The sequence below is a fragment of the Pungitius pungitius genome, chromosome 3, assembly GCF_949316345.1.
Source record: "Pungitius pungitius chromosome 3, fPunPun2.1, whole genome shotgun sequence".
NCBI classification, from domain to species: Eukaryota; Metazoa; Chordata; class Actinopteri; order Perciformes; family Gasterosteidae; genus Pungitius; species Pungitius pungitius.
In genome coordinates this window covers 7856280-7881488 of record NC_084902.1, presented here as the reverse complement: position 1 = coordinate 7881488, position 25209 = coordinate 7856280, and the positions used below count along the sequence as shown (strand labels likewise).

Genomic DNA, 25209 nt, shown 5'->3' with positions numbered 1-25209 from the left:
TGTTGTGAAAATGTGCGCTGAATTGAATGGTTTGAGTTTATTTTAATAAAAGAGTTAAACCGGTAAAACCCTTTTAATCCTGCATGAGAATGTCCATCATTACACACTATGTGTGTTATACAATAAGCTGTCTATAGGAAGTTATACTTACATTTCTTGGGAGTTGCATTTGTTTAATGTTCTAAAGAGTGATTAATTGGTGCCTTTAATTTAATATAATCACACAGCCTGTCCTTGTGTAAAATTAGCGGTCTGAATGTATCGTGAACAAAATCAACAGTTTGCCACTATGTTGACATTGACTAGATCCATTGACTTTTTCATGAGTTTTTTTTAACAATCCTATGATTAGTTTTTACAAAAACAGGTTTAATGACTTTCTATGAATTACTGGACTACAACTTTTATTCTGACTACGCCATAGTGCGGCTCTAATGCACTGTACTAAAACCTTTTTTGTATTTCATGACAAAGCATACTGAACAAAAAGAAAGCAGCAAACCGTTTTGGATAACATATATATATTATTGTTTTCTTTACATACTATACACACCATGACTTCTCTAATGACATTTTTATACTATACTATAAAATATATATATTACATACTCATGCCTTTTTAAAAACATTTAAAAAGATTACTTTAGTATGCCGGTTTAACCTAGATATTTGTGATTATATTGTTTATGGCAGAAACTATATTGTGACTTAATTTAGTATGTCACTAAACAGCTTGGAATATTTATTTCATAAAGTCAAAGTAGTGTCCTTAACATATGTCAAACAAGCTAAGGCTAAGCTAATAAAATGTATCATAAATGTCGAAAATGACTCATAGTACAGTAGTCCTACCGATCCAAAAAAGAGGAAAAATATCCATTTTAGTTTCTTAATTAAGAGGATTATTGCATAATTAAGTGATAATCAAAATTATTAATTGTAGCGATAAAGGTAAAATTAGTCATTTATTGGCAAGCAGACAACAACCACAAAAACATTTGGTAAAAAAGGGGCTCCAGACATTTGTAAACATAATACAATTTATTAAGTATATTTTTTATAAATTTTTATTTTACATACTTTCCCCAGCTTTTTACATAATACAATTAGATCTAAATGCAGCCCAACAATTACAGGCTATATACAACTTAAACTTTCTCCATAGGGAAAACACACAAGTATATTGTCGCTTCTTCAAGCATCTGAATCCCTGTTTGTACACATTTTGTTTTGCCACAATATCATTTGCATAACATGAGGATGAAAAAAAAAGTTACTTTATCTACGCAACTATTTCGTCAAAACTAAGATTCCCCGCTTTAATCATATTGCATCAGAACAAAATAGGTAACAATCACGGGGAGAATACTTTCTTTCCAAATGTAACATCAAGGGGGAAGAGACCTCCATGATTTACAGCACTGTACATGGTCCCAGGTGAAAAAACAATCCATACTTTGAAATACCAATATCAATTCGTCTGAACATTAAAAAAAAAACATTCTCCAGATGAAACAAGCAACAGTAAGTCTTAAAATACAAAATCATCTTTAAATGTTACACAACATACTTTAATAAAGTAATCGCATTTGTTGTTTTTAAAAAAAAAGGGGCGGGGGGGGCTTAACTTGGGACGAGTGCACTGCTCCACCGCTTTCATAGACAAGTACATTCAGATGAAACAAGGAGAACAAGTGCTACGCTAAACTGCTGCTCACGGAGACCACAGAAATGTTCACAGTGCTCTTTGGAAAAGGATGAGCGGCTCCTTGCCTTCCACATGATCCCTAACCGTCACATCCTACCAAAGAAACTCGCCTAACTACCTTTTATGGACTTTTTTTTTTTAATGTATTCACATTCAAAACCCGGGAACACCCCCCCTCGCTTCGGAGCGTCCCGGTTTGTTTATCACACGTTTAGTATTTAAACACACTGCTGTGTTGTCGTGTTTACATTTAAGGGGCATCTAAAACTATTCTATTTGGCAAAAACAGAAAATTTTAAAAGAAATTTAAAAAAAAAGAATTACATAGCAGCTGTGACAAAAAACATAACTTCATCCTTTAATTTACTTGTGCTCAGTGAGCAGAAAGTAACAATTTGAGTGTCCAACACTTAAAACCAAAGCCTGGCAAATCTGCATATTGTGTTAATTTAAGTTGCTCTTTTAATTACCCATCGACAAATTACTTAACTGGATCTTTTAAATCCTCACGACTTTAAGACAGCCAGCAGGGCGCGCTGTTGCTGTATGCACCGTCGCCGCCGAGGTCTGCAGCTTCTGTTCAGGCTTCAGTCCGTGGTTTCCCTGCAGCCCGGCAGCACGCGCCTCCTCTAGGGGGGGGGGGGGGGGGGAGGAGGCACGCCCCTAAATCACAATCCCAGCGCGCGGGTTGTGACGGGTCTCGCTCAAGGAGCTCACGGCGTAGCCTCTCAAACACATGATCTACTACTGGTTCATCCACGGCGGCGTGCTGGCGTTCTAACCACCCGGGCCGGTACCTACGTGGACCCTGCCACAGGGCGCTGCCGTGGGGGGAGACTGCCCTCGCGTGGCAACGTCTGGCTCCAAGGAGCAGCTTCTTCGAAAGCTCATGCCACACGGGTGACCTGTGAAGGTCTAATTCATCTGCCCGTAAATTGCCACCCACCCACACACACACACCCACACACACAAACACAAACACACACACACACTCAACATGACGACTTCCAACAATGTCCCTAAATCTACGATCAAGATTTCAGGACCCTGTGGTGGACGCGTATGGAAAGAGGTTCTGTTGAAGGAATGTTCTGCTTCTTGATGACTCGCCGGCAGCCTGGTCTGAGGTCTGAGGCCTGTGGCTCCCCCCTCCTCTTCCCCCCTCCCTGTCTCCGTCTCCCAGCCTGGTGGTCCTGCCGGCAGTGTTCAAGCCAGCTTCAGGGTGCTGATGGGGAAGGAGGGCATGGTCACCATTGTCACAGGGTTGAGCACCGCTTGACCCACCAGCTGTGGGTGGTGGGCCACCATCTGGGTGCTCACTGCGGTCTGCTTGCCGACCATGGTGGCAGCGGGCTGGCCGGTCGCGGCGCCGTTCACGTGCGCGTGGGCGTGGTTCAGCGTGTGGGTGATGTGACCGACCACGGCCGACTGTGTGACCGCCACCGGTTGCGGGTAGAGGGCGGGCAAGTGCTGGCTCAGGTGAGCCACCGGGTGCACGGTGATGTGGCCGATGGGCTGGTGGCCGGGGGCTAAGTGGACGCCGCCACCGCCGCTGATGCTGCTGCTGCTGGTCGTGCATGGAGCGAGGTGGGCGATGTGTTTGGGACCCCCCCCGTGGATGACGTGGTTGACCGCTTGGATCACCGACGGGTGGGACACTGAAGCCCGGGCGATGACCGTGGGGTGCAGGCTGGAGGCGCTCACCACCTGCGTGTGGGTGGGCATCAAGGGCTGCCCGGGGGCGAGGCGGGTGCTGCTGGGCGGGGCCGCGGTCTTGGACACCGGCTGCGGGGGGGTCACTGCCAGCGGCTGGAGCTGAGGGTGGTGCAGAGGGACTTGGTGCTGGATGGAGATGTGTTGGGTGATGAAGGAGGCAGTGGTGGGTATCAGGGTTGGGGCCTGGGGGGTTATGGCAGTTACGTGCGGCCCGGGTTTCATGGTCGGAGGCACGGCGGGCAAGGCAGCCGGTGCTCTCGGCGGAGCGGTCTCATCCTCCATGTCCTCGTCCAGGACGTCCTCGCCTTCTGCGGGGCCAACAGAGGAAAGAATCAGTAATCATTGTTATTCACAGCGGCGCGTGCCTTTGGGGCGCTGAGTGGCAGCGTACCCGAGGCCGTGGAGGTGGACGCCTGGTCCTCCTCCGGCTGCACCGTCTGCCGGAGGACGCGGTCGATTTCGATCACGTCCATCCACTGGCTCAGCTCGTTCTTCAGCTCCGCTAATCGCTGCTGTGTGGCGATCTTCTCCCTGGCCAGCCGCTCCATGTCGTGCTCGTACTCCTTCTCTTTGCGCTTCAACGTCTGGAAGAGAGAGAGAGCAGACGATGAGTGGACTTTCAAAAAAATCAATACGTTTGTAAGATTAAGCGAGTGACTGTGTGGCGGTGTGAGCTGCTGGTGAACGTGTTGGTAGTTTATTAGGCCTACGGGTACAGTGTGATAATCCAATACAACGACAGCAGAAGAAAGCCAGTCTTTGTAAAGCTGTAAGAGAACTTTAATTTGAAATCTTATTTCATAGTTTTGATTAAGACGGGTCAACAATCTCTGAAACACTTGTACTTGTGTCGAGTAATTCCATTACATAGAGCTTCATACTTGCTGACACTTTAGGGGGAAGTATTGTATATTATATTAATGAGTTATTGGTGTTTTTACAGAATTCATTTGAGCCTCAAAGTCTGCCGCCCAAGATTAAAGCGTCTGACGGCAATAAAACTCAAATCGAAAACAATCATCAATGCTCGCGCCGTCTTTGTAGCTGATTGATGTGGAACAGGACCAAGAAATAAAAAAGGAGCGGGGAGTGCCGGGAGGAGGGGGGGGGGGGGTATGGTGCATCCAGGCAGTGGCTCTCCCCTGACCCAATTTCCTTTAACTCATCAGCTGACACCAAGCAAAACCCACTTCTCCGGTAACAGAGCGAAGAGCTGGAGCAGGAAAGGCACGGAATGGCAACAGCCTTGTGGAGGCTCATTTTAGGGTTAAGCCGACCGGAGGTGGGGGAGGGGGGGTGTATGCTGTCTGGGCATTTGAGTTTTCCAACTGAACACTTCAGGGTAATTTATCACACGTCACGCTGAGCACGGTCAAAGTATCACTCTGACGTGCACTCTGCAGGGGAACGGCTCAGGAAATGACACAGTGTGGAATCTGTTAGCGGCAGCCCGAAGACAGAGGACCATAAAGCCATTCCCCGAAAGACTGGACCCCGTGTTTCTGTGTGGGTGTGTGTGATCCATGTGCAAGTCATCTTGTGTAAGAGTGCTGGCTTGAAGAAAGTGTGTGTGTGTGTGTGTGTGTGTGCTTGGTTACATGTAGAAAGAGCCAGCGTGGTCTGTGGTGGTCCACTTACAGTATAATATGCAGTGTGTAATAAAAGGGGGACGTTTATCTGCTTTTATAGGTGAAGAAATGTGATTGTAAACCAACACCAAATTAGAATCTAAATTCATCCATGACGGTAACAGACAAACGTCTATGTATCTACCAAGAGATGGAAGTGAGGACAAGAACTTAAGTCTTTCTCAGCGTTGTCATATTCAAACAATAACGTTATTGCATTTTAATTGACGCCTGGAGAGCAGGACGAAAGAGATGCTCATAACGACACAGATGTTCAAGTTCAGTCTGCAGCGGCCTCTCTGCCCTTAAGAAGAGCTGATGGTATCTCTAGTCCAGTCAGAACACATTAACCGTATCCTCAGTCTCAACAAATGAAGTACTGAAAATGCCCCCATCTTTGGTCGTCATGGGAACAGAGGAAGACCTATTAATGTTTCCTCGGTAACCCGAAAGAACACGCACACCTTCTGGTGCCAAAAGGGGCCGTTTAGTTTTTCTCCTAAAATTGTTACAGCATCTGAAGATTCATTCCACAGCCGAGAGAAACAAGGAAACAAGGGAAGACCCAGATTTTATTAAAGAACGCTTTTATCTCCATAATATTTGAAGCAGGGCAGAAAGTGATAGTGTAAGGAGCGTACACAGTACGCGCCACGTGGGCTGGCTTTTACACACGGTGCACGCCGCAAACTGTGACTCGCGGAGAGAGAAACGTCCCACAAACGCAGAGACCCAGTGGACTCATCCTGTGCGGGGGGGGGGGGGGCGGCCGCGGACGGGGCGCTGGGCTTGGCTCTTTGGAGAAATCAAAGACCACGTCACCTGATTAGCGACAAAGACAAAGTACCGATCGTCTCTTCACACACACGACAGACTCCAGATAGTGAACCTCCAGCTCAGTACAGGGGCAGGGCTGCAGTATGCGTGTGTGTGTGTGTGTGTGTGTGTGGAAGGTAAACAGCGCTCAAGCGCCGTCACCAGCGATGTGAGTGCCGAGCACATGGCTCCACGGAGGAGGGAAGGGGGAGGGCGGCAGATGGCGGGGGATTGAAAGAGAGCAATGCGAGCTGCACTCACTAACTCACTTTTGCAGCAGACGACACGAGGCGGGTTTTTCTTAAAGGGCCGGCAGCCCGAGAAGGCCACGTCGCAGACATTCTGCACCGCCTTGGCCGGTCGGCCTCCAGCACGGGTCTTGTGACCGCGTGGTAACCACGAACCCGTGGCTCGCTGTGCCTCCGAGCTGCAACAGAGCACCTCACATGGTGCCGGAGTTCAACAATAACCGACTTGTCTGTGGATAAACAAATCCCTGCTTTTGCACACCGCTCCTAGTGTGCAGGTTTGAGCTGGTCATTACTGACCCGGTTACCTCACCGTGGCGAAGGAGCGGCCGATACTCCGGACCACGCTCCTGTGCGGTAGAAATGAGTGAGGCTTTCACTGAAGACTAAAGCTGAGAGAAAGCAAAGCATTGACTGATTCGTTTGAATGTTTCATGGCCGAATGAGTAATGCAGCAAGGCCCCCTGGGAAATATGTCTCCGTGCACAATTACAAAAAAACACCCTCCTCCACCTATCAGGACACGTTTCAAAAGTGCCATAGTGGGGTAAGCAGCAGAGGAACCAGTGTAGTCAGAGACAAGGGGGAAATGAAGCGCGCGGGGGGGGTGGAGTAAACCGAGCCGTGTGTTTACCGCTCTGTGTTTCTCTCCCCTTTGCTCAGCCTTGTGCTACCGCATGTCCCGCCTGTTGCAGCAGCGCTGGGTGGGGAGGGGCACAAGGGGGGAGGTGACGTCACACAGCTCAGGCTAGCCATGTGCTTGCTGCTCATGTGGCCTTAAAAGCTCAGGCAGACAGGACGTAGGGAGGGGGCGGGGGGGGGGGGGGGGGGGGGAACATGTCGTACAACAACCCTGATTCTAACATAAAGCTAGTCGTATTTACCTACTAGGGCTTCTGGTCTATTGGTCGCTGCGTCATTCGGACTTGAAATGAAAGGACTCGGGGGGAGGGGAAGGGGGCGTGGCCGCAGGACACGCGTCGGCACCGCGTGCGTGTCACGAGGACACTGTGAACACACGTGACGTCAGGCTTCCGGTCCCTTTCTTTTCCTTTTGGGAACAAAAAGCCAATAGCCTTGGTGCTGCTGAGCTCTAACAAATATATATATATATATATATATATATATATATATATATATATATATATATATTTATTTATTGTTTTAACGGGATGCGTGAGGCTGACACGATGGGGTCGTTGGTAGGTGTTTTCTTCACTTGCTGTAACAATAAAACACAGCCTTTGTGGAGGTCGGCTGTGGATAGAAGAGCGGCAGGTCATCCCCACCAGTCTGTATGTATGTATGTGGGGGGGGGGGGGGGATTGAGTGACGAGCTCTGCACCCACGCTGTCCTACTTTCTCTATCCACACGCGGAGAGGGAAGAACCAGACTGCTGCTTCTCAGAGCATCAAATCAGCAGCTCACAGCTCCCTCTCCGTCTGACTGTGCAGCAAACTGTTCGACAATAAGAGGAAACATGTTCAGGGCCGGTGCTTTCACAGAGCACAACAGGTAGCCTGTTGCTAGTGCGCATAACCAAATATGGACTTCATTAAAGAACCAGAGACGATCGGATGTGATGAGATCACGGCAGCCGTCTCTGAAACGTGGCTTTTACCCACAACAACAACAACCCCCCCCCCCCCCCCCCTTCTCCCCCTACAGTAGCTACCGACAAGCGAAGAATTGACACCATGACACAGTCAACAGCAGTGACCCTGAAAGAGTCAAACTGGGCAGCGGTGGACCTTTGACACCAGCTGTTTACAACCAGGATGCTTTCAGAGTGAGCACACACACACACACACACTGTTGATTATAAATCCTGTAAATGTTGATGAGTTAGACATTCCGCATTATGGAAAGAATGCATGAAACAAAAAAAGAAGCATATGACTGAAATCTCTAGTCAGTGTGGACGCTCCCTTTGTTCAGGAGTAATAAACCTGTTCACAAACACACACCAGAGGGCCAATACGTCATCTATTTGTTATTGGCACGCCCTTTTAAGAGCGAATACCATCCTAAGCAGGAACTTCTAGCACAAACAAACTGGTTGCATGAAAAACCCCATGACCATGTCACACCTCAAGAGAATCTATAATCGAGACAAGAGTTGGATCATCGCCTTAGAAATAAACTCTGTCGCATGCGGAGGGTTACAAGAAAGAAAACAAAAAGAAAGCGGTTAACCGAGGTTTTCACTCAGCAGCATCACACTCCTCCATCTACGCAAGAAGAGTCTATACAAGAAGTTGCACATTAACAGTTTGGTTGTTTACAGCAAACACAGCTTCACTCGAGACGGGGACGGATCTAAAGATGTCTGAATGCAAAGTAGATTTGTTTCAGAGATGAATGTGTACGAACTGGTCAAAGTTAAAAAGGTCTGCTGTTTTTGATGATGTCAAAGATGATCAGGTCAGTTGATGAAATAGTTAGTTTGACCGTGGCTGACCATGAAAATCGTGCTGGACTCGTCTCGTCTATACCTGAATGTATCTCAGCGCACTTCTCAGCACACTCAGGTTGGAGGTCTTCTTCTCGTCGATGTTGGGGATGTTCTTCTTCAGCGTCTCAAAGCACTCCTTCAAATGTGCTCGTCTGACGGACACAAAACACAAAGAGAGGCGATTCAAGACAGCGGGAAGTGGCGGAGCCGCCGCTATTTCATCCGTGTATGACTACGGCAATATTTGCAAAATGGTGTCCTCGACTACAAAAAGAGCAAATTAAACCACTACAAATAAACAAAAAAGGCAGCAGCCAGTTTCAGAGACAACACACTACGTTACTAGTACAGTATTATTCAAACGTAACAGTACAAAGAAGCTCAGATTGCACTCTCTTTTAGGAGGCCCTATGGTAGACAGGTTGAACCCACCTGTTTTTCTCAAGCTTGTTATGCACTTCTCTTGTGCCTGCCCTGTAAGAGCACAGATGAGAGCACAGTAAGAATTTAGTGTTTAAAAAGGGCAATGTGACAAGAATAAGCTTAACCAACCAAAGAAAAGTTGCCTTGTGTTTGTGCTAGCAGGTAGTGTGGTTACAATGTATCAAGAGGATCAATGAATGGCGATAGAGCAGCAGCTTCACAAACGCTAAACGTTGCTAGGTTTTCTTCTCCATTACCGAGGATTCCAGGGTGAATGCTTTCAGTGGTTCCTGGAGGCTACACGTCAAACGTATACTTTTATACTACTTCTTTTTTTTTACACCCAAAAAAAAAAAAAAATACCCCTGAATTAACGGCTGAATTAAAAACGACGCTGCGTTGTGGTCCCATTTCAGTTACGGTGACGTACCCTCCGGGCCTCTTCCTGTCCAGCTGGCGGCCGTCGTCCGGAGGGCTGCCCCGGCTGACCAGGCCGTTCTGCAGCGGCGCCTGCTGGACCGCGGGGCCCGGCTGGGGGAGTAAGGCGTGTTGCTGGGGGGGCGAGACGATGGAGCCCGGGTAGCGGTGAACCAGCTGCTGGTGCGTCTGCTGCTGGAGTTTGGCGGTGGGCGTTTGGGCGATGAGCTGCTGGTGCTGCTGCTGCTGCTGATGGGGGGGGTGCTGCTGGTGGTTCTGGTGGTTCTGCATCAGCTGCTTGTGGTTGGCGGTCAGCACAGAGGTCGTGTGGTCCGGTCTGGTTTGGGGAGAGCGCGGCAGGACCGCGGCGGCCGGAGGGGAGAGCGCGGCGACGGGCAGGGCGGGTGAGCCCGCGGGGTTGGGGGCGACGACGGGGATGGGGATGACGGTGATGGACACGGGGGGGGGAGGAGCCACAGAGGGCGGGACGGGCACCGGGCGGCGCTCCTCCACTTTAGCAACATTGTTGATGTGGAGCGTTGAGTTATGGTTCACATCACAGTGCCGCTGCTCCGCCAGCTGCTCCAGACGTTGCTTTTCCTTTCGTTCATCCTCTGTGGGAGAAACAAGACAAAGCCGTCACACCGCAGGTGGAAACAGGACCTCGCTCTCCATCGACACTCGCCAATGTTTGTCTTCATGTGATCATTTATTGGACATCCCTGCTGCTTCTTGGTTTCAGGCTAAGTGTTTCACAGGTATTTTTTGCCGGCTGTAGTGTAATCCCAGTCACAGTCCACTTTCCAGGTGGTGTCGAGTCTACAGCCCTACTAACAAAACCCCCACCCAGGGAGAATCCTCCGTCCCCTATGACAAGAACATAACATGCTGCAGGTTGCAAAGAGGGTGATAAAAACCAATGTGGGCGGTGAACGGCTACTGGAGATCCCTTTGAAAAAGGCCAATGTAAGTAATACGACATGTATGTTTTGCTGATTGAAAAAAACAAAGTATGTTGCAGAAACTTTTTTTTTAAAACATTGGGGGCTGAGCGTGCACCGGTAAATGGAACAAACAATGGGACACGCTTCAGAGAGCGCCAGCGGTGTCAAAGATCTTTAGCTTCCTTTTAGTTCGATCCAATTATGTTGAGGACACCCTCTCCATAATGTATGGATGCAGGAGTACTAGCGGTCTAGTTGCTATGGCAGCTGGCTGTGATGTTCAAGGTTGAGATGGCAAACACAAGTGGTTGTCAATATTCTAAATTGTTAAGAGGACGAGGATTCCATGAAGCACTAAACTAACGGGTCCCTCTAACGTCTCAGGAAGATTAAGCCAAAGATAAAACCATTTTATTAATGACAAAGATGATCATCATAACCTTCAATTATCTCTTAGTAATCAGTGTTAGTCATTTGGGTTCTAGTTTTCCGTGTGATCAAAACAACTTAATATTTCCAGAGAAGACAACGGATTACAATCATCAGTTACGAGTTTAAAGCTCAGGGATATTGTAGTACAAAAATGAGCAAATTCAAAATAATCTTAAGTAGATGAATGAATGCCTTTGATACAGTGTCCGTTCAGGATGATCTGAACAGGGCAGTGATACGGCTTTGGTTATATCCACCGTTGTAAAGAACTAAATCTAGCAAACGAAAAAAAGAAACATTACCAGGTCTGATGTGTCCCCATCTGCTGCATATATACGTTTACAGTACAATAGTGTAGGAAAGAACAAGGTGCCCTGGTTACTGTGCTGGACAGCTTTCATAACATGTTGAACCCTCTTATGAGAGACTTATTGTTTGGATTACGGTGCAGACACACACTATTTCCCATTTCCTACTATTTCTCTGAGGGAAAATATTTGATGCACTACGAAAAACAAGAGGATTTTTGATAGTCATTATATAACTGCATCACATAGAGAAACACTGGCCTACTTTTCTCCACACAGTGACCTGCTCTACAGTAGCAGGGGGGGGTGGAGGGTTAAGGAGAGACTGCTCTCCCAATGCAGCATGGCGGGAGGAGCACGGTGAGGGAGAAGGCAGGAGCGCCCACACTGAGCTTTTCCATGAAGCCCAAATGCCTCCATCAGACATTGCAAAAGGGGGAAAACTGCAGGACTTTTTAGGACTCACACACGTTTCCTTATTGTCTTTGACCACTGTACAAGGTGAGCTAGTCAACTGCAACGTGCCTGTCAGGTTAACCCGTCTTTAAGAATGGAGGTCCATCCTGCGTTGAGACATGTTCATGTCTGACACAACCGTTTGTAGCTCCTGTAGATTTGAGTACATTTGTAAACAGGGCTTTATGGTTGTGGGAGGTTATTGGTATGCTCCAGTGGTACAGCTATGTCGGAGGGGAATCCTCTCGGCTCTCCTTCCACCAAGTTACTCTGGTGACTGAGATGACTTGAAACTCGAAACATTATTTTTGCAAGGATCCATCGCTAGTTCTGTCTGGTATGATGTGCATTTATGAAGGTAATAGTAACACTCTTTAAGGGAGTGCAATATTGATTAAATAGAGCTTGCATTAACGTCACAGTGCAAAACACTAACATAATAAACCAGTGAAAACTTGGGTCTTCCTCTTTGTGAAATGTAATTTGAAGCGGTGTGCATTGTTTAATGTTTATCGTTATTAAAACTAAGCTATTTGTGGCATTGTCACAATTCGAGTAATTCAAATATTACTCTATTAAGATACACACCGTAGTGATCATCTTCCTCCTTAGCAATCTTTGGGAGGGGTAACCCAGCACGCACGTGGTGAAAAGGGCGGGGCCACCCCCACGCTGTTACCATCCGAAGGCGTGGTCAGTTGGCACACGTCATCCACAGACACTCACGCGCCCCAAAAAGCGACAGAAAGGCTGGGGAGTTTACGATTATTATTATTTTTTGGTACAATCGATCCGAGCGACACACGTACACGGTGTTGGACAAGCACGACGCGTCACGTGTTTAACGCGGCACGGATTGGGGGGGGGGGGGGGTCCCAGCTGCACGTTGGGGGAAGCCTAAAACCCGCAGTCACTTGATCCCCGGCGGACGGCGTTAGGTCATTATGTAAAACGAGCTCGGCATTCCCTGCGCCACCGCCCTTTATCTACCGCATGTGAAGAAAAAAAACATCACAATTATACAGCGATGGAGTGGTGGTGGTGTGTGTGGGGGGGGCGGGGGGGGGGGGGCCGCCGTGCAGCGTCCTGTTGTCAATGCAGTAACCCCTGATACTGCAGCAGTCCGTGCGTGTTTATTATTAGCTATTGTGGACAGCGGCGGCTTCGGGAGAGGGGGGAAGACGCAACGTTACGTGATTCAAAGAGGAAACGAAAATTCTGCAACACGTCTGCACACACACACACACACACGCGAATATGAAAGTAAAACTAATGTGTCACTGATCGCAACATATTGTGCTCGGTATTCGATCATGTTCAGATGTAAAAGCGACGCGCCAGCGTTTAGTGATTAACGTTTGTAAATGAATGATTCAACGGGGTTTGATTATAACTCAGAGAAGGAATCCTTCCGTCAAAACCCCAAAAAGTGTTTTGCAATTGGTATGTCCAAAGTTAGCGATTTTGTATATAATTAAAATAAAATGTAACTTACCGCGTGCTTTATGTTGTTGCTGGGCTTGCAATTCCAAAAACTTGGCTGCTTCCAGAAGCGTTTCGATGCTCATTTCTGTCCAGTTGGAAAGACTGCGGCTTCTTTTCTTTTTTTTTTTTTTGAATAGGAGACAAAGCAAATGCAATACGCGCCCTACAGGGAGAGGTTTCCAGACTAACGCCGGGAAAAAAGGGTAATCGGATACCCCCCTCGGTAGGAACTCTACCACTTACGTAGAAGAGTTACAAACAAGATGGCGCTCAAAGTAGTACGAACAAATAAGGTTTGTGAATCACGCACAGCGCTCGTAACCGCCCACGGGCCACGGGACGCGCTCCCTCCCAGAGAAAAAGGGGCAAAACACGGACATTATTCGGAATGGATTAACAACCGTGTTACAAACCTCCGATCGTGAGCGGTTTTTTTTTTTTGTTTAAAACGTGCGTGCTTGCTTTGTCTGATCTCTGTGGGGGCTACGTGGAGACGCTGACGTCATCCGACCGCTTTAAAACCCTCGCCTCCCGCGAGCAGCTTTCATCAAAGGGAATAAACTCTTAGAGGCAATTTCTACGCGAGGGTTTTTAAATGCACCAGAAGTACTCTAACGTTACGCTTAACAACGCTACTTAACCTCCGGGATTCCTTCATCTAATGGCTGTATTTAAGCGCATTCTTGATGAAATGTCACTATGGAAACGCTACGCTGGTCCCAACGGCTACTTTCCTGAATAGGCTTAAATGTGTGCGCGTGACCAGCCTGAGGTCACACATGTTTTAGTTTAAAGCTTGGTGTCCGTGACTTTGACAACCGTCTCTATTATTCATATGTTACCCTGACTGTAGAACATGTACATCCCATTAATGTGCAGAGGGAAACCGTCTTCTTTCTATTCTATTCTATTCTATTTATTTGATAACTTAATAAATTAATGGTTGAATTAATGGGTCGACTTTTATCAAAATATATATGACATCATTCCGAAATGAATACTTAAAAGTTACTTGTATATTGAGAATCCTATATGTTTGTACTATTGTAACAACAAACAAAAGCAGAATATTTTCACATTTAAGGGTCTGGAGCTCGAACCTGTTTGGCCTTTTTCTTTGATCAATGACTTGGGAGGTAAAGCAATTATTATTTCTGCTCTGGTTTATTTCTTAAATTAATTGTGCTAATTATATCAGCCCAACATGGTCTAGGAATAGCCAGACTATTCTATTGACTTTCTCTCACAAATACACAGGCTTGTTAAGTCAAAGTCCTGGTACAACGTAGGGTCGTAGTACTAGCAGGAACTGGTTTTCTGCTTGCAACACACAATAAAAATGCATGCACAAGCAAGTGGCCCTGGATACTTGGTTTTCTTTTCCTGTTATTCACTCAGCTCTGGTCAGGAAGTATGTTGCCTACAGCAGAGTAATAATAGAAGGCCACATTACGAAAGGTTCTCCAGGCAGAGGATGGACAGAGCGGAACACAAGTTGTGTAAAATATTTTGATGAACTTCTAAAGCCATGCACTGAGAAAATTCAAGAATTTAATCTTAATGAAAAAGATCATGACACGAATCTTGATACTTTAAGAAGAAAAACAGTGTGCTCTTGCGGCCATTTAAGTGTACTGCACCATAAAGTTCTTTTTAACACATTTTACCATTGGGGTCAATTCGACCCCACCGTTTTAAACACCCAGAAAATGATTATTATTAAATTTTCCCCCAGGTTGATGTATTAGGAACTTTGTGCTAGTTTGTTGACTACATAAATAGCGCATTCAATTTAAAACAAGAAGACATAAACATCCTGAAATACGCCTTAAGCGACTATGGAGAAATATGCAGATCAGCATAAAATATAACTGATTGACATACCATCCATTTAAAAGAGATCCCTTTTATAATATGTTATATTAATATTATATATATTATAATATATTATATATTTCCAGTGTCAGCAGCCTAAAGGCTTGCTGTTGCTTTGCCTTTTGACTTGTACATAGTACACTTGTACAAATGCTGGTTTTATGTCATGGACTTGGCTGGCAGCGTATCTGTCGGAACCTGGAAGCATTCGGATGACATTAGAAGCACTACGTCTACCTGTTGTTCATGTGGGGAGACGGACCATAATAACTTTACATTTTTGGAGGGTAGAGTGTTTGTTGGTGGTTGAGAGACAACAGGAGGGGCAGCAATGAGGGTATTATTCTCATCAGAGGAGGATGCCTCATAATCAGGGTCCTCCTCAACATCATCTTTTGTCTCAGACACATTCTCCTCTATGTCACATGATCAAAGAGCTGTGACAAAAACTCATTGACAGCCAAACCCTCATTGGTTCAATTTGGGGACTCCTTTAGACTGTCTCTATCAGAGACCCAGTTACTTTGTAGATATTTTGATAATATACTGCAGGTGCTTGGGTTTGCAGGTGCAGATTTTGTGTCTGACCTGTGGATGACCTGATTAGTTTTATACAGCTAAAACGACCTGGGGTTAAATTGACCCCGAACACCGATGCGTACAACATGTGTACAGGACATTGAAAACATATCATCATGTTAATTTGATGTTTACCCAGTTGTCCCTGTTAAATTAGGAAAAGTCATATGTAATGTGCGTGGGTCGTGCGGATAAAGGGACGCTCAGCCAGGATCACGTGCAACAAGTTTTATTGGTTTTCCCCACGTCAAGTGTGCCGGCGTCGGGCTCGCTCGTGTTCCTCCCTCTCGCTCACCCCCGCCTCACTGCTCAAATAGGGGGAAAAAGCACACACAATTATCCCCAGCTGGCTGTTATTGTCTCCAGCTGGCACCGTTCCCCGAGCCACTCCCCCGCTCTCCCACCTGCAGCCGGGCTGAAACCACGCCCGCCACCACATCATACAATTTGAAGCAAAAGAAATTATGTTAGGTATCTATTTAGATACGTTAAACATGGGGGTCAAATTGACCCCAAAAGTAATAGGAGGGTTAAACATGTTTATTTTAACTTTAACTTTAGTAATTAACTAAATGTAACAGAAAGAGACAGGTTCTGCAACTGAGGGAGCTAACTGAGTTTAGTAAGTAGCCAATATTATGTTATTATTATTATGGATGTGTTTATCGTGATATTTACGCAAAATTACTAGTTTATTTATTATGCAGCAGCATTCACAGAAGTCAGCATTGGGATGCACCAGCATGGATCCGCCTCCTCATTCATGTGCAAATGCTATGCAAATGAGACTATTTGTACCGCCTGTGATGCAGTAAAAAGACATTCTGAAAGTAACACACAGCCTCTAAGGAATGTATCTTTCTAATCTTAGCAATTGCCCTCTTTGGCTAAATGCAAAGCTTTTTGAAAATGGAGATAGAAGGATTCTGTATTAGCGCAAATGACCTGAAACTGGTCATTTGGCCAATGTTGAACTACGCAGCCAGTCTGACTAATCAATGGTAACAACGTTTGCGTACGCAGTCTGACTCTTTTCATTAATTTGTCACAGGAAATGGGCTCTCAGTTTATTTTAGTACGAACTTTAAAATATTTTGTCAACGGTTGACATTGCTGTACCAATGTTTTCAAAAAAATAAATACACCAACCCAATAACAGGGTGTGACGTAATGGGTTCAGAGGTCGTAGACACGCCCACATTTCCTTCCAGCATGGTGGACTATTTCTCATCGTTCCGAAGTAAACCTAGCAAACGTTATGTGCATGTTTAAGCATGCTTTCATCGGACATGTCCAGTTGGCTTTAGTATTTGAAACGAGAAAATATATGTCACAAGACAGAATCGATCCTTAAACCCAATACGCGTTTGTTAGCTTGCCATGCTAACATTAGCTATCTGACTGACGTTAACTTTACTTTGAGGAGGATGAAGACGTCGAACGGAAACACCTCCGTCATGGACATGTTCGAAAAGGGAAAGGTCCTGAAAATATGTGCGCCAATGGTTCGATATTCGAAGTAAGTGCCGTGTTCTCTCTGTAGTTGCGGTTATTTGTTGTTGTTTGCAATTCAAGTAGAGAAAAACACCCTGCGTGCACCTCTCCTCGTTATACCGGTGTTACGTGCGTACTGGTTTTTGAAGCTACTGGTTTGTCCACAACTTTTGTTGCAGGGTGAACCAAGACAACTGGTTTGTGGTGGACGTAGCGTGGAACACGTCATACATATTTATCGGTGCTTTTTCGCGATGGACATCCACATCGTTAAAAACAGCTTTACAGACGTTAAACACTAAAATATACCGGGGGTTAAGCAATCACGTTAATTAGCAACCTCAGTATAAAGGGGAGAGTTACAAAGTTTGTGCGACCTCTGCGCAGTAGAAATATATTTTCAAAAGCTATAGAAAAAAAAGAGCACCCATGAACCCTCGCAAAGTGAACGTTTTTTTGTCGTATGCATTTAGATGTTATTGATAGAGTAATCAGACTTGGGTAAACAGAACTATGTAGAGCATGTGCGGATGCATGGCAAAGTCCAAGGACAAAGGAAGATGGGCATGAAGACAGTTCTGTAATCTTTCAAATATAATATATTACTCATCAATGCTTCTATGATCCAGTATACAACATCAAAACATCTGCTCCACCATTCATCTCTTTCCTGTTGTCAAAAAAGAGACAATCCAATCAAAAAGGGTGCTAATGAACTTGAGAGAACCCCCATTAGTCTTATCTCGGTTGGATTGAAAGGGTCTAAATAGAAGTCTAACATTACAAAGGAGGATGAGTCATATTGTAAAAGTTATAACACGGTGGGAATTTGCACGTCACTGTATGACATTCTGAACAGAATATCACCTTTTGTCCAAATGTTTCGGTGGTGACAGGCTGCAAGCTCGTGGAAAAGTATTGATACACATGTTTGGAAGTGTTCCACGACACGCGCACCAAAAACCAGTTGTCTTGGTTCAACCTGAACTAAGAGGTTTTCTTGCCTCTGACGATGTTCAGTTCTACCACAAGTAATCAAATCAGCAGGAACACTATAGAACGAATTGTTGTTTTGCTCGACAGGTTGTGGCGATCTTATATGTTCTTTTATGTATTTCTTTATACGTGGCAGTGATGTAGTGCTCACTTATACAATGGTAATTGCTGCAATGGATATGGGATGCATTTTGAACATTTTCAGCAATATGTTTCCGAATGTGTGACTAAGACAGACATTTTTTCCGTAGGCTTGCATTCAGGTCCTTGGTGAGGAAATACAGCTGTGATATCTGCTTCACCCCCATGATAGTTGCTGCTGACTTCCTGCGATCTGTCAAAGCCAGGGACAGTGAATTCACTACCAATGAGAGTGAGTAGCCACGCTGCACTAAAGTGAACCAGCACCTGAAATGCACAGCATCTTCACACAGAGATGCCCATCTCGCCACATGATGAATGTGTTGTTAAATGTGAGCACGGCACATAATGCTATGTTGCTGTAGCTGAGGACTAAGTTTATATTCCCATGTATTTGTCCTGTGCAGGTGACCGACCCTTGATAGTGCAGTTTGCTGCCCATGATGCTCAGAGTCTGGCTGATGCAGCCTGTGTGGTAGCGCCTTTCTCAGATGGAGTTGACCTCAACTGTGGATGTCCCCAGAGGTACAGCCACTGAGAGCAGCCCTTGATACGTTTGGGCCTCCTTTCTTTTTTCCTTTTTTCTCAGTTTTTACTACCAGTGTTTCTAATACTATTAAATGTTTCCATAATATAATCCGGTATAAAGATCTATTAAATAATGTAAACATGCTTGCAAATTTTTCATTTTGTTTGGATTATCTCAATTTGGATTGCTTGATTGTCTTGGATTGTCTTGTGTGTTTTTCAGATGGGCTATGTCTGCCGGGTATGGCGCATGCCTCATCAATAAGTCTGAACTTGTGAAAGACATGGTCAGACATGTCAGAAATCAAGTGGATAACCCCAACTATACCGCATCCATCAAAATTAGGTAATGTTGAAATTGACCATTTTTGAATGTCAAAATACACCTTCAGGTTTAATGTCTAAATGTGCTCTGCTGTGTTCAAATCAAATTAAAAAAAAATGTCTTCCCCCATAGAATTCACAATGATCTGAGGAAAACGGTGGATCTGTGTCAGAAGGCTGAATCAGCAGGTGTGTCATGGATAACGGTCCACGGCCGCACAGCAGAAGAACGGCACCAGCCCGTCCATTATGAGGCCATCAAAACGATCAAAGACAGTGTATCCATCCCTGTAATCGCCAATGGGGACATAAAGTACCTCCGTGATGTGGAAACCATTCACCAGCTTACTGGTGTAGATGGTAGGTTTGCTTTCATAAAATTACACCCATAACAAATAAGTTTAACAACTAATGACGGATTATATATATATATATATTAGGGCTGTCAAAAATAGCGCGTTAACGGCGTTAATCAGCTGTTTGTTGTTAATTACGTCAATTTTTTTGACGCATTTCACGCATGCGCAGTGTGACAAATTATTCAGGTCAGTAAAGTGCCTCTTCCTCTAGGGAATGCACTTCATCCTATACAACACATTACTGCCACCTGCAGGCATATGTCAGGACGTCAGGTTCAGCAAGTCGTTTGCGCCAGAGACCCGCACCCCCCCCCCCCCCCCCCTCCCCGTTCTCGCGCAGCAGAACAGAGAAAAAAAGCTCCGCCCAGCAGAGCTTGGCTAAGAGCAGCGCTGAGGTAGAGGACCATCGGAGAGACCCGTAATACTGTTCTGAAACATGCGGAGGAAGGGAAGCCAATGCGATCTAAATCCTCCCAGGTATGGGAATATTTCACACTGAAATGGGGGTGGTAGCGGATTTCTTTGCAGCGCCAGTCGTTCTAATCGCCGCGCTCGACTTCAAGGTGTAACCTTTATTATTGTTCGGTCTGAAACGGCGCGCCCAGTGACGGGTGGTGCAGCAATATTGTTGTTCGGGTGGAAATCGGGAGAAAGGTCGGTCCGGGAGATTTTCGGGAGGGGCTTTGAAACATCGGGAGGGTTGACATGTCTGGTCATGTCTGCTCATCGCAGCCCTGAACCATCAGGAGCACAAACTCACAGCAGAGTGGGATAAACTGCAGAGGCTCGAGACCCTTCTAGAGCCATGCAGGGAAATCAGTCTGTGACTTATCAAATAACATTGCTTTGATTATTTTCTGAAATGAATTTCTGAAAAATCAAATATCAATAACATGTATTTATGTAAAAAATAATAATGATGATAATAATGATAATTATGTATCTGTGTCCTGTTATTTATCTTTATTATGCATTTCAGAAAGAAAAAATGGTTAGGATTCAGGTGTGATTAATCATGATTAATCCACTGAAAATTCTGATTAATTTGATTAAAATTTTTAATCATTTGACAGCCCTAATATATATATATATATATACATATATATATATATATTCCCTCTTTAATTCTTTACTTTGTTGTTTGTTTGGATTTACTTTTTAGGTGTGATGGCTGCGCGGGGGTTGCTTTCAAACCCTGCCATGTTCACCGGCTATGAGGACACTCCTTTGGAGTGCGTATGGGACTGGGTGGACATCGCTATTGAGCAGGGCACTCAATTCACCTGCTTCCACCAACATCTGATCTACATGCTGGAGAGGGTTAGCTCCCAGCCTGAGAGAAAAGTGTTTAATTCTCTATCCAGTACCTCAGCTGTAATAGATTACCTTGAGAACACATATGGGTCGGTCCGTGATCTTGTAGCATAATGATATTGAAATTTGATATTTTAACTTTTTTATTTTTTTACTTCTCTTACTTCTTTTAGTGTCAAATAAAACTGCAAAGCCACAGAGGCCTGTCTCCTTAATTGGTGTATTTTTGTGTGTAGCTTTTTATATAAATATAATTATATAAATTATTGTTTTAAACTAAAGGTAAGCTAAGCAACTAAATGTAATATACATACGAAGACTTTAATCCTCCCTGAATATTTAGCACATTGAACATGGACCATATAGCTGCACACCCTCAACGGTCACAGTTTTATCACCAAGATTATTTTATTTCAGATTCTCAAAATCTCACTTATCTTGAAATAAATATACAAGATACTTACAACTAGTTTCAAGTCTTATTGCATTGAGTTAAGTTAAGTTAATACAGATCCTAAGGTGATACTGGTGACTCTTTAATATTTATACAATATTTATCGGTAATTCTGTGGTTGAGTTCACGTCATTTAAATACCTGCTATGTTCTTATAATTAGTGTAATTTTGCGTTTTAAATGATTTAATTGAATCAATTAAAAAGAGGGAGGGATTGATGTATTGTACAGACCATAGTCTGAACAGACTGTTTTATTTACTGGTATAACTTAACTGGTTTTATGAAGAAAAAAATTGGCTAAAGAAAATCATCTTGAAAAATGCATCTAATTTTGGAAAAACACTAGGACCGGAAGCTTGGTCCGTCACGTGAGCTGAGAAGATCCAGAGACCGGAACAGGAAGTGGGACGGAGACAGAAAACTTTTCGTTGATCATATCAAAAGTTGTCTCTCTCAACGTTCGCTGTTTAAAGTCCTTCCGGGAATTTGCTTAAGTAAGTATTCTTTATACCGCACTCTTGACTTTTCGATACCTTCTTATTGCCATTTGAATATGTTTAGCGCTAGCCAGTTAGCGCTACTTACTTCTGTATTGCGCAGGGTAACTTTTAATACCGTTATATCGGTGGCTCGCCTTAATGGACCCTTGGACCTATGATTTTGACCATGGAAACGAAGATGAAAAGAGACATTTGTAATACTTATCAATATGTATCTAATAAGCATACAAACACAATGTTTCTGTTGTCACTCATTGCTTGTGGGGGCACTGTAAAGTAACGTTAAGCAATAACCTGCGTTTGACCAAAGTTAAGTTACTGTGTTTTAGCGAGTTTTCTCTAAGGTATGTGCCCTTTGAACGAAGTCGCTAAGGAGCTTAAGCTAGCAGGTCGCTCAACTGAGGCTGCATTGTTGTCCAAGTGGAGTAAAAGCAGCATACGCTGGCTAAACCTCCCAGCCGAGAGGCTGGTCAGAACCCAGTGCTTTACTGGTTTTCTGTAAGCTTTCATGTCCGTCTTTTGTCAGGTTTCTAAAGGCACTCATCGGAGATGACGCTGCAATGGACGGTTGTGGCCCTCTTTCTCTACGTGGAGATTGGCGTCCTTATTATCCTCTGTCTACCCTTCATCTCAGCCAGGAGGTACTTAACATCATTCACAGACTCGAAGCCTTTTGCCTGTTCAGAATCTATTGTGGATGTCATTGTATCATTATTTAATGATACGTGTACGTTTGTTAAAGATGGCAGAGTATTTTCCAGCTGAGGATCTGGAGCTTTATGGCACGGTTTTGGAACAAAGTGTTTCTCACGATGATCATAGTACTCATTGTTCTCTTCCTTGGTGAGTGTACATTGTAGATACTGTAGGTAGTAACTCCAAGTTGCACCACTTGATATTGTCTGAATTGTCTATTCTCAAAATAGCTTCTCTGCATACTGTGACACAAACGAGAAACTTCAATAATCTGCTACATAATATGACCCACAGATTTTTGTCATTGCTTTTTGCTTACGTGTTTTTCTTTTAGATGCGGTGCGTGAGGTGAGGAAATACTCCTCTAAAGATATCGGCACAGAAGCCAAGCTGCAACCAAACATGTTTGATCACCTGCACATGAAGCTTTTCAGAGCCCAGAGGAACCTCTACATCTCTGGCTTCGCTGTCTTCCTCTGGCTGTGAGTCTTTGCTCCCTTATACTGAAACCCAGATGCCATATCAAAGGTTTTTATTCCGACCTGCTGTTTTTTCCTTCTATTCGCAGGGTTATGAAGCGTGTGGTCACCTTGATTAACCAACTGGCATCAGTGTCCGGTTCCACGGCTGCTCTTCAGGCGCAGGCTGAGAACGCTACCCAGAATGTCATGAAGTACACGAAGGACAACGAGCTGCTGAAACAGGTAGACCCGCAAACTGCAAAATATATATTAGACCAGGGGTGCTCACACCGTTGTATGTCAGTCCGCTGGTGCTCTCTGCTAAAAGAAAATAAATGTTTTTTATTTCACACCTTTTTCGGGGGGGGGGGGGGGGGCACAGAAGTTTAGTATCAGATTTGAGGTGTTTGCTATCTTTTAATTTGACCACCGCTGGTTTGTTTAGAAAGCATCTTCAGCAAGATCTTTAGTGATCTTTAGGGATCACTGGGAGCTTGTCTCCTTTAACAACAGCTACAGGTTCAGGTAAGATAAAAGGGTGGTCGAATTCAGACTTTGTACCGCGTGTCTTCAGTAGTTTACAAACTACTAGTTATGCCCATTTTTGTTTCGTGGATCTGCTGGCTCAAATGTTTATGCACAGGGGGTCACATTGGGGGTCACTGGAGTGCTTTCCCAAGGTGGCCTGTGAACCTTTCAGTGCACAATTATCTTCCCTGCTTGTGCTGTTGTCTACGAAACCCTTCCACTGGGTTTGATCCCCCCCCCCCCCCCCCCTTTGCTGCCCCTAGATGATAAAATACACACTGAGCATTTGACATCTGTTACACGTAGCCTACAAAGAGCTGTATTCTACGTTCTCGTGGTTCATGTAATTTGGTGTGTTTCAGGCTCTGATGGAAGGGAAGGGGGGTAATGCTACAACACAAGGCATGGAGCTCTTGAGAAAAGAGGTTGAGAAACTGAAAGAAGAACTGCGGACCTCAGAAGATGGTTAGTATCCATGTGCACATGCCCACTGTAAAGCTTTTTTTATTTTTAACTAAAACGGTGAACTTTAAAACTACTCCTGAAGCCACTGAGGATGCCCTGTCCTGATGGGTGTGTGCGTGTGTTTCCTTTCCAGCACTCAAGAACTCAAAGTCGGAGGCCGATGTAAGGAAGAAGCAGACGGACGACCTCGCCAGGGAGTATGACAGACTTCTGATGGAACACCAGGAGCTCCAGGTGATGCTGAGTCCTGTCACTCATTGCCTCAATAATTACCAAGTATTTGAAAACTGTCCATTTCTTCATCAACTCAAAGCTATGTTCTGTTATTGAGATATTAAAAACAAAGGTTGTAAATTCTAGCGAGTACATAAAATCCAATTTATTTTCCAGAATCTCAACTAAAGAAATGGAATATATTTTGTTTCTGTATTATTGAACATACTAACTGAAATTTTCCATCTACTGTTATTTTTCATCTTTTCAGAATCAAGATGGAAACAAAAAAGAAGACTAGTTTAAAAAAAAAAAGATATTTAAAGATTGAAGTGTTTACACAGAAATTTAGCCCATTCACGACGAGAGAGAAACACCGCAACACATGCTTCACCTTCATATAACACCTTGTGGCACAGTTCATATCACAAAGCCAGGAGGGAAACGTATGAGACGGGGAGGTGATTCCTATTCAAAGTCAGACTGCCCTTAATAATATTAGTGACATTGGATGGTTCCTTGTTTTGGCCCCGGTGACTTGGCAGATTAGCTGTGGGTAGACGTTCCATTGAGTTCAGTCAGTGATTGATTGCGGTCTGATCACAGAGCCGTTAGTATGTTAAAAGAAATGTGCTACTAGGATGGGTGTTGCTTTATGGTTTGTGATTAGCGTTTGCCAAGCGTATGATTCAAGATTTGTCAAAAGCTGGAGCAGTGACGGCTATGAATGTATTTTGATACTTCTTTCTCTACGTGGCAGTGATATGTGCTGCACCCAATTTGAGTTTAACGGTGCTTGCATGGCTGTGCAGATATAATGGGCATTTACAGTTGCACATTGCATGTTCTTTGTTTTATTCCAGCTGATGATCTGTATACATCTGTTTTGTTCCGTTCTCTCCATAATTTATACATGTTGAAGATGGATAAACCGAATAGCCACTTATTATCTTACATATATTTTTAATGTCTTAACTCAAAACCGTTCAGGTCCAGATTGTTGTATATTGTATGTTTCACTGTATGGGGCTGTAGGGTTTTTCTTATACGTCTGTTACCCACACCGAGCCTTTTCACGCAATCACCAGATGCTTGAAGTTTTTTATTGATGCATGTTATTGAGTTTACTAAAGTAACTCTTCCGATTAAAGAATTGCAAAAAGTCCTATTCAAGTTGTATTCCCATATTCATGTTTAACACATTAATCATATTGTGCCTTTTAAGGTGCACTATATACATTTC

At 44.5% G+C, this 25209-nt stretch overlaps 3 protein-coding genes across 4 annotated transcripts; 2 read left to right on the top strand and 1 right to left on the bottom strand.

Annotated features, from left to right (window-relative positions):
• Window positions 1-1051: 1051 nt before the first annotated feature.
• Window positions 1052-13460, bottom strand: mnta (MAX network transcriptional repressor a). Of its 2 annotated transcripts, XM_037458653.2 has the most exons (6): window positions 13048-13459; window positions 9426-10026; window positions 9005-9046; window positions 8613-8724; window positions 3816-4008; window positions 1052-3732 (listed from the first exon to the last, which is right to left on the bottom strand). In XM_037458653.2, exons 1-6 carry the CDS (start codon window positions 13118-13120, stop codon window positions 2915-2917), a joined length of 1839 nt encoding a protein of 612 aa, XP_037314550.2. In that variant the 5' UTR covers window positions 13121-13459; the 3' UTR covers window positions 1052-2914. The 2 variants fall into 2 exon arrangements, with proteins under 2 accessions (XP_037314550.2, XP_037314559.2); XM_037458662.2 differs by lacking the exon at window positions 9005-9046 and having other exon boundaries at window positions 13048-13460.
• Window positions 13461-16671: 3211 nt separating this feature from the next.
• dus4l (dihydrouridine synthase 4-like (S. cerevisiae)) lies at window positions 16672-21334 on the top strand. The gene is made up of 6 exons (XM_062561143.1): window positions 16672-17010; window positions 18233-18354; window positions 18530-18647; window positions 18874-18996; window positions 19108-19334; window positions 20496-21334. Exons 1-6 carry the CDS (start codon window positions 16919-16921, stop codon window positions 20759-20761), a joined length of 948 nt encoding a protein of 315 aa, XP_062417127.1. The 5' UTR covers window positions 16672-16918; the 3' UTR covers window positions 20762-21334.
• Window positions 21335-21453: 119 nt separating this feature from the next.
• Window positions 21454-25134, top strand: bcap29 (B cell receptor associated protein 29). Its single transcript, XM_062561144.1, has 8 exons — window positions 21454-21597; window positions 22130-22244; window positions 22346-22446; window positions 22634-22781; window positions 22868-23003; window positions 23651-23753; window positions 23887-23987; window positions 24238-25134. Exons 2-8 carry the CDS (start codon window positions 22153-22155, stop codon window positions 24265-24267), a joined length of 711 nt encoding a protein of 236 aa, XP_062417128.1. The 5' UTR covers window positions 21454-21597; window positions 22130-22152; the 3' UTR covers window positions 24268-25134.
• Window positions 25135-25209: the final 75 nt, after the last annotated feature.